This window comes from Cricetulus griseus, chromosome 6, assembly GCF_003668045.3.
Source record: "Cricetulus griseus strain 17A/GY chromosome 6, alternate assembly CriGri-PICRH-1.0, whole genome shotgun sequence".
Lineage (NCBI taxonomy): Eukaryota > Metazoa > Chordata > Mammalia > Rodentia > Cricetidae > Cricetulus > Cricetulus griseus.
Genome location: NC_048599.1, coordinates 108,756,445 through 108,770,289, shown reverse-complemented (window position 1 = coordinate 108,770,289; position 13,845 = coordinate 108,756,445). Strand labels below are relative to the sequence as shown.

General features: G+C 37.5%; 1 protein-coding gene across 4 annotated transcripts in view; it reads right to left on the bottom strand.

The window, feature by feature from the left end:
* Scn1a (sodium voltage-gated channel alpha subunit 1) overlaps positions 1–13,845 on the bottom strand; it is a 142,803-nt gene that overhangs the window by 17,925 nt on the left and 111,033 nt on the right. For all 4 annotated transcript variants that reach the window (XM_027420265.2, XM_027420266.2, XM_027420267.2 and 1 more), the window contains 4 exons: positions 11,519–11,639; positions 9,437–9,591; positions 7,382–7,555; positions 5,434–5,556 (listed from right to left, as the gene is read on the bottom strand). In XM_027420265.2, coding sequence (XP_027276066.1) covers positions 5,434–5,556; positions 7,382–7,555; positions 9,437–9,591; positions 11,519–11,639 — 573 coding nt within the window. The remainder of the gene's footprint in view (positions 1–5,433; positions 5,557–7,381; positions 7,556–9,436; positions 9,592–11,518; positions 11,640–13,845) is intronic.

Genomic DNA, 13,845 nt, shown 5'->3' with positions numbered 1-13,845 from the left:
GTTCTGGGGATCCCAATTCCAGTCTTCATGCTTGACTGGCTGGGGACTAAACCACCAAACCATCTCCACAGACAGACATTAATATCTTTTTGAAACTATAAGATATGGAGATATATTTACAGATTATTAAGGCTTTGATTATTTTTAGTGTGACAGAGAGCTTTCACAAGAAGAAGAGAAAGATAAACTGACTGAAGGAATAAATGAAGTAATATTCATCTTAGTATGTTTTGAACACAGCATAATTTTTAGCTTTTTTCTAGATTATATGAGAAGGATTAGTAAAGATTTGAGTAAGAAAAATGTTTGCATAATGTAATAAATATCCTTTGAAACAGGTACTAGTTTTGAATTAAGATTAATGCTCACAAGAGAAGAGGAGTAGAGGAGAGGAAATGGAGGGGCAGAAATATTGAGTTGGGGGAAGGATAGAGGAAAGAGAGCAGGATGAGAGATACCGTATCAGAGGGAGCCACTATAGGTCCGAGAAGAGATCTGGAACCAGGGAGATCTCCAGAGACCTACAAGGATGACACAATCTGACAATCCAGGCAATGGTGGAGAGGATAACCTAAAAGCCCTTCCCCTAAAATGAGATTGATGACTTCTCTTTATGCCATCCTAGAGCCCTCACCCAGTGGCTGATGGAAGCAGAGACAGACATCCACAGATATACACTGAGCTGAAATCGGGAATTTAGTTGAAGAGAGGGAGGAATGAAGAAGAAGGGGTCTGTACCAGGTTGGAGAAACCCACAGGAACAGTTGGCCTGAACAAGGGAGATCACATCGACCCCAGATGCTGTCGGGGAGGCCAGTACAAGACTGATCCAGACCCCTGAACATGGATGTCAATAAGGAGGCCTCTGCACTCCAGGGAGCCTCTGGTGGTGGATTAGTATTTTTCCTGGTGCAAGAAGGGACTTTGAGAGCCCATCCCACGTGAAGGGTTACACTCTGGCCCTGGACATATGGGGAAGGGCCCAGGACCAGAACAGGAAGATTTGGTGGACTTTGCAGAGCCCCTGTTGAGGGCCCTACCCTGCCTGGAGAGTGGTGGGTGGATGGGATGGGGGGTGGGCTGGGGGGGGGGGAGGAGGGATGGGGTGAGGGGAGGGAGAGGGAGAAGGGACTTACATGTGAAACAAGCTTGTTCCCTAACTAGAACTAATAAATAAATTAAAAAAAAGATTAATGCTCACTACTAAAACATTTGGCATAGCATCAGAGGATTTGCCATTCAAAATGCACTTAAAGTTGTGATTTCATTAAAGTAAGAAGCAAAGGATTACAAAAGGATTGTCTTTCCCATGAGACCAAAGCATCCCCTGGTTCTGCAGAAAGGGAGTTGTATTAATTCTTTTCAGTCTCTAGGGAGAGTCAGTAATTGACTCCCTAGTGGGGATGTACTGGGAAGGCTTGGTCTAAATAAATTGGAAAGAACAAATTGAGGTTACAAGGTACGTAAAAGGAGATGTCCAAGAAAGAAGCATGCTTAATGGGTTGATAGTAGAGATGGCTTCTTCTAACAATTAAAAAGAAATCATGTCCTAGTAGAATTTCTCTATTGTTGCAAATCAGTTCCTAGAGTCTATTTTTTCTTTAGGGTCCACACTTCTGATTAAATCAATGAAAAATGAAGAACAGATAAATATGCTAGTTGAAGTTAGAAATTTCAGTTCAACTTTGGCTGGGTGTTGGTGGAGCATGCCTTTAATCCCAGCACTCCGGAGGCAGAAACAGGTGGATCTCTGTGAGTTCAAGGCCAGCCTGTTCTACAGGGAGAGTGCCAGGACAGGCTCCAAAGCTACACAGAGAAACCCTGTCTTGAAAAACCAAAAACCAAAAAAAAAAAAAAAAAAAAAAAGAGAGAGAGAAATTTCAGTGCATTCAACATTACCCTCTAAGTGAAGACATTTTGATTTTTCAAGTCAATGCTAACCATGGGTTCTATAGTTTTTCTAAGAAATACAGAAAAATTATGTGAATAATAATGTAACAATAGGAAAGTAGAAATCATGAATTCTGAATATGAAAAGTAAAACATCTTCAAAAAAACCCAGCACTTAAATCAGTCTTATGAAATTTTATTAATATTTATGATAGACAAATGTATCAATTATCCAAACAAAATGTGGTTTTTCTTCTTCTAAATAATAAAAATTGCCTTTCTTACATATGATTCCTAAATTTTAACAGGTAATAAAATGTAGATTTGTCTTTATTTTGGGGTTCACTGTGATGTCTTCTAAGCTGATGGGAAGTTATTGGGGTGGCTTACAAGGGGCTGATTTATGCATTAATACTTTACTGCTCATAATTATTTATTTCTATGTGAATACTTTATTCTATATAGTCCACTTAAGTTGATTTTTTCACATTTCTTGCTTTCCTAATTTAAAACAATTTTTTGTATAGTCCACTCTTTCACAGGTGTCTTGCCTTGCTACTTTTTGCAAACAACATATTTTTATGCAGTAAAATGAGAATGATCATAATCAATAACAACCCTGTGATACCTGGTATGTTGCACCTTAGTTTCTGCTCACACATATAACAATCACTTGGTGGAATGCAGCTGGCCCATGGAGGGACCAGATTAGTGTATCCAAAGGCAAGGGATAAATGCCTCAGTCACTATCATCAGCTTGACAAGTTAAAAACATTTTCACAATCATCCTACAGCAGGTCCCCCACCCTCCCCAATCAAATAATATCCCCATAAATGGACAATGAATTATGCAGTAGCTAAATCATATTCAGTGAAACTTAATAAAGATATGCGCTACTGGGGTTACAATCTATAGAAGGTAAGTTCACAGATTATATATAAATATGTATATTTTCCCCAAAAGAAACTTAAGCTCACTGAAAATGGTGAATTAGGAAGTAAATGTTGTATTGTCCCTACTGTGATGCAATCGTACGCTTCCCATTCCCTCCCTCATCCCACTACACATAAGTCACAGTGCAAGGATTAAAGGTAGCAAAAGGGGTAATACAGTACCCATAATAAAGGGCTGAGGGGAGGAACCACCGCTCCACCCCATCCAAGTTGGAGCAAGATTATCCTATATAAAATAGAAATATATAGTTTATTATTAGTTAGAGACCTGATATGACAGTACATTTGGTGTTACTTTTTGTATATGATGCTCACTGTCTGTTTTCCTAGCAATTAAAACTTGAGTTCCTTTGAAAAGATATTTACGACTTTTCAGATTAGGAAACTAAGAATACTAATTTAAATACAAGTTTATTTGACCCTAGATATTCATGATATCAGTTCATTCAGTTCAATTTCACAAGTTGAAAAATTTGGACTGGAAATTTGAAATACCATAAATGTTCAAAAGCTTTCAGCCAAAAATGTGCATAAAACATGCAAAACACAAAGGGCAACGTGATGATAACGTATTTGTTACTTTCTAATTCCTTCTCAAGCATTATGCAGCATGCTTTATCCAGTAGTGTTGCATAAAAGCACATGCTTTGAAAGTGTGACAGAAAACCCAAAGCAAAGTGAGTGCCTGGTCTAAGCTGTGACCCAGCAATTGCGATTCTATGCTGCCAAGGAGAGTAAACTGAGAGTTTCTGAATATAGTCTAATCTCACTTCCTGTTTACAATCATTATCACATCCAAGCCTCACCATCACCCACAGTTATATTTTTAGAAAGCAGAAGAACTCATATACTAGAAATACAACAGTAGAATCAATAGTAAGGTTATTTTTGACTTTACAATGCCAAACTGGTGGTGAGGAGGTGTCATTGGTTTATGGTGTTCCTGGTCTCACTTCGAGCCAAGGAATTGTCAGAAATCAACTTCTTATCATCTATACAGAACTTTTGTTTCTGTGATTCCAGTTTTTTTAAAGCATTATTAATAATCATAGATTAAGTTACTTCCGTAGAAAACAAACCCATTTGTTATGGAAAGTAAATGTTACATATAAAAATAAATGACTGTGGATTTAATAATCTTCTAAAAGGTCAAATTCGGAATGTTTTTTTGACAACCTCATACACTTAGCATTAATCAGAGTTGAGGAGCCTTTTAATTGTGGATTTTAATTCAGCTAACATATTTTATATAAAATGTATGAAAACAATATTTTCCTTGGCAACTGAAATTGCTATTCTGGAATGTAAGTGCTCTTTTAACTGGAAAAATTAAGGTCTACATTATCTGGAGAAAGTTTATGATAATTTTTTAATATAAATGTAAATATGAAGTCAAAGCTTCTTCATGTTTGATTGTGTCTCGTGACTGGATGTTTCCATGTGTGTTAGGGAAATTAAACATAAATGTTAAGTTTCTTAAAGCCTAGTTTAATAAAGTTTATGATAGATTTCTATTTATGAGGAAACACAGGATACAAGCCATCTATATGCTGCAGAAAGTCCTGTGGTACCATTTGCTTTATGAGCAGAAGTGACCCCAAGGGACTGACAGGACACGGCTTTCTCCTTTGTTTACACATTTCACTTGCTTTGTTTAGAGAACATAAATTTTGGAAATTAAAAATAAGAAATCAAATTTTACACTGTACATCTTATATAAATGAATGATTTATGCTTTAAAAGAATCATAATAACAATAAACCAATAAATTCAAAAGTCTAACCTGTGCTGAATTATGGAGAAGTGCTTCATGTTTTGCTCCTAAGGGCAATACAAAATTTTGTGTAACTGAGTAATATGATTTAAGTTAAGGTTCGTTAGTGAGTCATGTAGGGTATTCTGTTGCATATTTTAAACAGAAACAATTTTAAACAAAAAAATCCTTAACAGCTTTATTGTCATAAGATGGGTGGGTGTGTATATATATATATATATATTTAAATTAGTATCTCACTTATGTATCATGATTAATTTAGTTATAGCTAAAGTGGTATTGGGTGTAATTCAATCAGTAGTTAATATCTGCCCTTGCATATATTCAAATAATAAAATTTTTGGCATTCTAAAGACAAAACATTCAATGACTTATTTTTCCCCCTTTGTACATATACACACTTGTGTTTCAGATAACTTTCAATAAGATTCCTTAAGTACAGATGGGTCATTTAAAAGGAAAATGACATTACACAAAATTATCTTTAGGTAATTATTATATGACTCCTTCATTCTTTAATAGAGTATCTGCCTTTTTCTTCTTTGTATTTGGGATTATAAAGAAACTCCCAAGATCAATTACAAAATTAAGTAATTTTAATTAGCAAAGCAGATAAATGATATTGAATCATTTTCAGAGAGGCCTATTTTCTCTTGCATATCACCAAGAAGTATATATGCAACAGAGAAAATGATAAAATAGCAATTTTGCAAAGAGTTGCCATTCCTTTTTACATGCATATATTTCTTGTTAGTTAAATTGAATTCAGTTTAGCTTTGGCAATATATGATGCTCTAGAGTTTTCATTTTCTTACCCTCATTCCTTCAAATCGTGATAATGCTCTTAGAGGCCTCAGAGCTCTTAGTGTCCTGAGGGACTTGATGGCCCCAAGTTCAGAGTAACCCAAGGCATTTGCTGTTAAACTGACCAATGAAACCTGCACAACACAAATAGCAACGATGTATAAATGAAACTGCTTTCATTCAACTACATTTCATTTGTAGTTACCATCTATTACAACAGACACGGTTTGTTTTAATTTATAGCTATTCTGTTATTCAATGAACATGGCAATACAAAGACTCCCAAAGACATATTGCTGTATCTATGTATCAATGGCTCACTCAACACTTGTCAGAGCAGTTTCTTCTTGTAGTAGGAGGTAACCCTGCGTACCACAACTGGACAACGTTAAGTGAGAGGCTTTGGAGCACCCAGTGCTAAATGGGTTGTCTTCATTAGACCCCTCCTCTTAGGGCATAGTTGTTCTATGAGGAAGGGGACGCTAAAATATTTTAAGAGCCCGAGGTGGTGAAGGATTCCAAGGAAACAGTATCTTCCAGATACAACTGAGTGAGATACCCTTGAGTTCATAGAGACTGTTACAGCAAGCACAAGACCAGAAGAAAATTTAAACCATGGAGGAGGGGACAAGAGCAGAAAGTCCCACACCTAACACGGAAACGGATACTCTCTGGAAGAGAGCAAATTGTTTTTCTTCAATGTAGTGACACTGGGTCTGTATCAACCACACACAAAAGGACAGTCTTCTTGATGGGAAATAGCTGATCAAGACAAAATGGACTCAGGATTGTTGTTATTGTTTGTTTGTGTGTGTGTGTTTATTTTATTATGGCTTGGTGGTTTTTGTTTTTACTTTTGGTTTATTTTCTTCTTTTTTCATTGTTTCAAATAACATGCAGTTGCGAGGCTCGGGATGATGGAGGATCGGGGAAGACGTGGGGGAGGGGAAATATTATAACCAAAATTCATTCTATGAAAAACTTCAAAAATAACAAAAATATAAAAAGGGCATAGACGATCATTAAAAGTAAAGAATTTGCAAAACACTCACCCCAACTGTGAGTTATGAAAACACGAGCTAATTTCTAATGGTTAATTTCCTTTCAGTATTGCACAACCAATTGTCCCTTTGAGGCTTTCTTCAATTCACTCACTTCCTCTCGCCCTCACTGAGTGGCCCTGTTACTTGTTTTCAGTGAATGAAGTATTGATTGTTAATAACTGAAATTCTCTATAAGGACATTTGGTATATCTAGGACTTGCTCTAAATCTTGTGTACAGTAAAGAAACTTTCCTCCCTGACATGAAGTAGGCACGTCTTTGCCTGCCCTCTGCAGCCTTTCTTATAATGGAGTTAGAGATCTCTGAATAAAATCCTCCTGTAGACAGCAGAGATTTATAAAATTACAGTAGTGCCCACAATCCCATTTGTTTGTTTACTTTCTTTCCTACTGGGGCACAAAACCAATGAATAAATGGGTAGAGAGCCAAACCGAAATCTGTCTGGTTCATAACATGGCCCAAGAGCACCATACTCTTTTGAAATGTTCTTTTCCATCACTTACCATATATATTACCAATATGACTTTTAAATTTATTTTTCCTACTAGATCTTATCTCCCCTATTTTTATGTATTCATTTTGGTTTTCACAACAGGGTTTCTCTCTGTAGTCCTGGCTGTCCTGGAACTTGCTCTGAGGACCCAGGTTGGCCTCTAATTCAAGGATCTGCCTGCCTCTGCCTCCCTAGTGCTGAGATTAAAGGTTTGTACCAGCTCACCTATTTTAATTAGTTACTAAATTAGTCTGGAACTTCTAAGTTCCATGCTATTATTGGTGAGAGAGTTTAGGGCTGGGCAGTCATCACAACATAGTGACCATGGTTTCATCCATTTAAAATCAGGATACAAATGAGACAAACTACCTCACACAAAAGGCATGATATGGAGGATACCTACATCAACAATCAAGAAGTCCAGCCAGCACCAGGCATTGGTAAAATATGTTTGATAGCCATAAGCTACCCACTTTAGAAGCATCTCCAGGATGAAAATGTAAGTGAAGACCTTGTCAGCATACTCCAGCATGGTCTTGATGGTCTTTCGCTGATCAATATATATATCTTCAAAGGCCTAGGAAGAAAAAAATAACATTTTGGCTTTCAAATGGCACACAACCTTAACACTAGATTTTTCTGATTATATGTGCATATGCACAGGAGAGCAAAGGCACAGTGTTATTGTTGTTTTGTTACTCTCTGGGTCTTTTCATTTTAAATCAGAGGAAAAGGAAAACTTTCCATAGCTACTAAAACCAGAGGGATCTTCATGACTCTGATCTTTTCTGAGTCAATTGGCTAGGCCAGGAAGTGTTTCTTAATGTCATATTGCATGCAGTCACTGTGTTTCTTTTCTTTTGTTTCCATGCTGTGGGTGTGACTCAGTGGCTCGAGTGTTTGTGTAAGGTATGTGAGACCAGGAGTTTTAGCTTCAGAACCATGAGAGGAAAAAAAATCCATCTTTTTTATTGCTTATGGTTTTTTATAGGAGGGAGATGAAAGAAAGAATGATTGTTTTTATGAAGCAGAAATGGTTTATCAACATATGGTCTTCTTTCATTTAGTAGTTAATTGCTTTTTTGTTTACTGATTTACTGATAATTTTACTTCTTAGAGATAGTATGGCATTACTTAATGGCAATGTGACATTGGTTTTCAATTAGATCCTAATATAATGTTGAGATTATGTGTTGTGCTAATATAAACCTCAGCTGGTACTTTACTTCTAATATGTGTTTCTGTTAATGATGAAAGAATTTTTTTTATAAAGTGATATATAGAAGACATTCATTCCACTCAGAAATCTACAGGAAAATAAATACCCAATTTAAAAAACTTGTAAGAAATTGTGTTTTAATTAGGCAAGCACTTTGTGTTTGTTTATGTATATATTTTATCTATGTATCTATGTGTGGGTATGGGTGTATATATGAACATATCTGTGTATCATCTATCTATCTATCTATCATCAATCATTTTTCTATCCAAATACTTCTTAAAGATTTATTTATTTATTATGTATATAGTGTTCTGCCTGCATGTATGCCTGCAGGCCCGAAAAAGGCACCAGATCTCTTTACAGATGTTTGTGAGCCACCATGCGGTTGCTGGAAATTGAACTCAGGACCTTTGGATGAGCAGGCAGTGCTCTTAACTGCTGAGCCATCTCTCCAGTCCCTATCCAAGTATTTTATGCCTCAATTATTTCCTCTTATCTAAAATTCTAAAATGCTATCAATATAGTTGTGCATTTGCAAATAATTTTAATCTAATTTTGAAGAGATTCTGATGAAATGAACACCTTCCTGTGAAGAGAATCCGATCTTTAAGTCATCACTGAGGCATGCTGCCCACAATCTATTGTCACCAATATTCATTGTTTCTTGAGAAGTCCAAGAATAGTGAATCTCCATGAAAAGAGAGAGAGAAGTGGTCCCTAAGGGCCTACTGAGTGCCCACAAAGAGTTCATCAGAATGCAGAGGATATATAATACAGCAATAGCACTTCCATGAACTCCACTGTGGTTCGAATATTCGCAGTTTGTTCAGCAAAGAGGAGCTGAACACTCATTTGTTTGCAGGCTGGTTCCACCACTGCTTTCCTCTCCCTTCTTCCACGCTAATCTGACAGCACTTGAATCTCCGTACACAGCCTGCAAGCACACACCAAGCACACACCAAGCACAAGAGCCAAATTTTCTGAGCTGCTTCGTAATAAGTAGGCGTTGATGAATGATTAGAAATGTGGGTGCACACATAGCAGCAGAATCAGAAATTCAGAGTCACTCATTAAATTTGTGGCTGGGAGGTTTAACAAAAAAAGGTGGAATTTTCGAAGACTCATTGGCAACTAAGGCAATGGAGTACAAAGTGTTAAAAAGTCACTGGTGCTCAGAGACCTTCAAGGCTGCTACTGTAGCACTTTGGGTTCACACTCAAAATGATGCTCACTCACCAGAGCTCCGCTACTCAGGAGAATCATGAACACAATGAAGGTCTCAAACCAGTTGTGCTCAACTATTCGGAAGCACGTTCTACGCAGGTTCCACCACTGCTTTCCTCTCCCTTCTTCCACGCTAATTTGACAGCACTTGAATCTCCGTACACAGCCTGCAAGCATAAGGTTGCAATAGGGAGTAGAGAAGATAGCTCTGCTGCCTCCGTTACACACCTTGTCAAGCCCCGGGTTTCATCCTTCCACCACCAGTGCGAGTCCTAATCGGTTGTGATAACACTTTAAGCTTACAGTAAGAAGTGTGTACTTATGAGCAGTGGGATGTCAATGGGCCATGCGGCATCTTCAGATTTGGCCTTTTCATTATACCCTGCTGCCTTCAAAGAAAACACTTGGTAAATTACCAATAGTGACAAGTACTTGGTCTTTACAGTATGGCCGTATTACATTCTGGTGTAGCTACTCTAGTAAAGGACTTCAAAATGAAACTGGTAACAGAAAACGTCCCTCTTAAAAAGGGGTAGAGCAGCCCGGCATTGGTGGCACATGCCTTTAATCCCAGCTCTTGGGAAGCAGAGGCAGGCAGATCTCTGTGAGGTCAAGGCCAGACTGGTCTGTCTGCAGAGTGAAACAGCCACAGCAGTTATACAGAGAAACCCTGTCTCACAAAACTAAAAAAAGGGGGAAAAAAAGAAGTGGTAGAGCAGCAATACAGATTTCTTCAGCAAATGGGTGTGCTTGGGGTGCTCCTGAAAGGGTGTGTATGGTTTTCGGAGTTATCTGAGTTCATTGACAGGTGACTTGCCTGGTCCTGCTTTGATGTACTGTGACTTCCTCACACTGCTTTTATTTTCTGAATCAAAGCCATGGACATCACTAACTACCCTTCTAAGCACCTCGGAAGATAATTAAAGGTAAAGTGAAAGGTACCACATATATTCTTGTATTTAAGCACTTTGTACTAAGTAAAAGAGAAACACACAGGCACACTGGCCTGAGAGAAAAGGAAGAAAAAGTGGGAAAAAGAGGTGGGATGTCAGAAAAAATTAGAGAAAGAAAAAGGAGGTATGAATGGAAGAAGGAAGGATTGCAGGAAAGAGCTAAGGAACAGAGCAATAAAGGGAAAGGGCGGGAGGAAAGAAGGAAGGAAGGAAGGAAGGAAGGAGGGAAGGAGGGAAGGAAGAAAGGAAGGAAGGTGTCAGGTGAATTCTGGTTAGAGCTGGTCATCAAGTTTAGAGTGATTATATGCATAATTTCTAGGGGGACAAAGGAAAACAGGTGACATTTTTGGCCTATAAGACAAATGGCAACAATTACAAAACTACAAATAAACTAACATTTCCCAAACTCAGATAGCAAAGGCATTAAACCATAGTAAGCACTAAGTATAGGAGATAGGTCTCACACTTTTGCTGTATTGCTGTAGGCTCAAGTAGGCTCAAGTAGGCACTGTGTAGGGCCCAGGGATCTAGAGCACTGTGCATTTCCTGTGTTCACAACAGGCATTAAGATTTGTGCACGCCTTTAATCCTAGCACTCGGGAGGCAAATGCATTCGGATCTCTGTGAGTTCGAGACCAGAGTGGACTACATGAGATAGTTCCAGGACAGGCTCCAAAGCTACTCAGGGAAACACTGCCTCGAAAAACAGAAACAAACAAACAAACAAAAACCAAAACAAAACAAAAAAAGAATTGTGCTTTTCATTTAAAAACCTGGATTTAAATTTGAAATTCTCTTAGGTTTCATAGCCAGAAAGTTTACCCTTCACGGAAATTCTCTTAGTGAGCATTGGACAAATGTTTAAGATGTGGTCTTATTGTAAAAACAAGTGCCATTTTCTCTTAAAAATGTCAATTAGTCACAAGTTTTGATGAAGCGGAAGCATTTTTCTCCAGACTCATGACCTCTGCCACGGTGTGGAAGGAAATAATCAGAGCACAGTACTGGTTTTTAAATTCTTGAAAGACTTGAAAGGGATCTATTGTCGAGTTTTAGTGTGTGTAAAGGGCCCACTTTGGGTGTCAGCGGCTGAAAGCTGCCCTCTGCAGGTAAAATGCTAGCATGAACACCACCCCTTTACCTTCAGTGAAGCAGGCTTCGGGCTCAAGGGTTTCTTCAGGTTCCATGACAGGCTGCTCCTCTGCAGGTGCCCCGATGTCCACTGTGCTCCCTTCTGAAGAGCTACTGCTTTCATTGAGTTTCTGTGCATAAAGTGGACATAAAAAACAAATCCCTTTAACTCCCTAATGAGTGGCCTACTAAGAGGGGATTATTACTATGACTTTATTTTGTATTTTTCTTCAGGTATAGTGAGATTCAGAAGAAGAAATAGAAAAAGCTCGCTGTCAATTTCTTTCCCAGAAATTTCGGGATGCAATCAAATTGCTATGTTGTGTTGGGATGTTACAAGTGACCACCAGCAACACATAGTAAGGAAGCCTCTGTCCTATGGACTGGGAAAGGGGAACAGTGTCATGATTTGTAGGAGTGGGAAGGAAAGAGAAAGATATGAAACTAAGAGTATGTCTACTTTAGAAGGAAATCAAATCATTAAGGTATTCTGCATTTAAACATTTACATATATTTCTTTAATACTGTCTTCCTTCTGAGTAATGATGACCTGTTGCTTTAACTTATGTTTATAATGTTCATTGTCAGGTAGATGAGAAGATCAGAATTATTTATCATAAAGTATTCATATTTTTATATTTCACATGCTCTTTGGAGATGTCTTAAAGAAAGTAAAAAACACACCAATAAACCTTAGACTAGTGAATAAGCAGGTTCAACTCTGGAAAATATTTTCGAACCTAAAGCATTGTAAAAACAAATCAACAAATGCATGGAAAAGTCAGTTTCTCCCTCAGAGTTTGGCAATAGGAGCTAGACTCATGACTCTCTTTTTGACTTCTCAGGAGACAATGAAGGTAAAAACATGGGGAAATATCAACTTACTGGGAGTTGAGAATTCTTTGTAAGATGGTATGTTGGCCTTCAAATTGGGGTAAAAGTAATTATTACATTTGGGAATTTACCCAGGTAAGATACCCTGAACACCAACAATATGTTAGATGCTTAGTATTTATTGTTTTTAAATTTTTTTATTTGATTTACAAACAAGATTGAATTACATGACAATCCCAGTTCCCTTCTCCCTCACTTCCTCCCCTACCACCCCCCCAACTAAAACCCTACCTATCACATATCCTTTCTTCTAATCTACACCTAACTCAACCTTTCTGCTCCCTCATGACCTCTGCATCCTTCCTCTTCTTTCCTTCTCATTCACGTACAGTTTTATATCACAAGTATGAATGGCTGAGATCACTTTATCAAATAACTTTTCGTGGTAGTAATATTCCACAATTTATTTATTTTTAAATGGTAAATATTAACATTTTGCATATTTATTTCAAAGTGATGTGAATACGAAAAATTTTATAAATAAATCTTTTCCTGTATCTCAGGTGAGATAAAGAGATTCCTATTAAAGCATTTAGTAGTCATAGTGTGCTGACGTTTTAAAGCTGTTGCTGTGTATTCAAAGACCTTCAAGCCAGAGATGGTGGTGTGTGCTTGCAACCTCAGCACTGGAAACCTTCGGCAACAGGATAAGTTCAAGGTCATCCTGAGGTATGTTGTGAGAAGCTTGCCTAAAAATACCATCCAATAAATACACACATACATAAGTTATAATAATAAGCTACATTTATACAAAGCTTACATCATTGGCCTTTTGACTAATGGTATACGGGACTACCAGTTCTACATACTGCTTCAACACTGGCTGTTATCATTATTTGAAGAGCACTGTCAATCTACTTCTTGTTTGTTAGTGTTCATGGCCCTATTTGGGATTTGAAATAGAGTAGGATATTTTCTGAACTATAGATTTATGTAGACCTTAAAGCACATCACACCAACTATCCACTCAACATGTTCTTAAATAATACATTTTAAACATCATTTTAAAGCTATTTATATATAGAATAGAATTTCATATATACAAAGCAGAAGGTTCCTTTGTATTTGCTCAAAGAAAGATGGCTTCTATATCTGGGTCTACATCCAGCTGATTGTCTCCCTTTCATTTAAATTTCTTGTGAAATAGAAAATTGCAGGCCATAGGTTTCTGTGATGATACGAAACATCAGTCGAGTTCTGAGTTCTCATTTTGAAAGTTGTCTCCAACAAATACCCAGATTCTTTACTACAAACTAATTTAACTTTCAAAACAGATGGTGTTAGCCTATTTACCATATTCAACACCTGCAGTATTCACTGCTCCACACAGGATGCAACAGGTAGATGATCAAATCTACATTTGGGCTGTATTTGTTTTAAATGACATTATCCTTGATTCGACCATTTGATCTGACTTAAAAACATACCCAAGGGTAAATCATG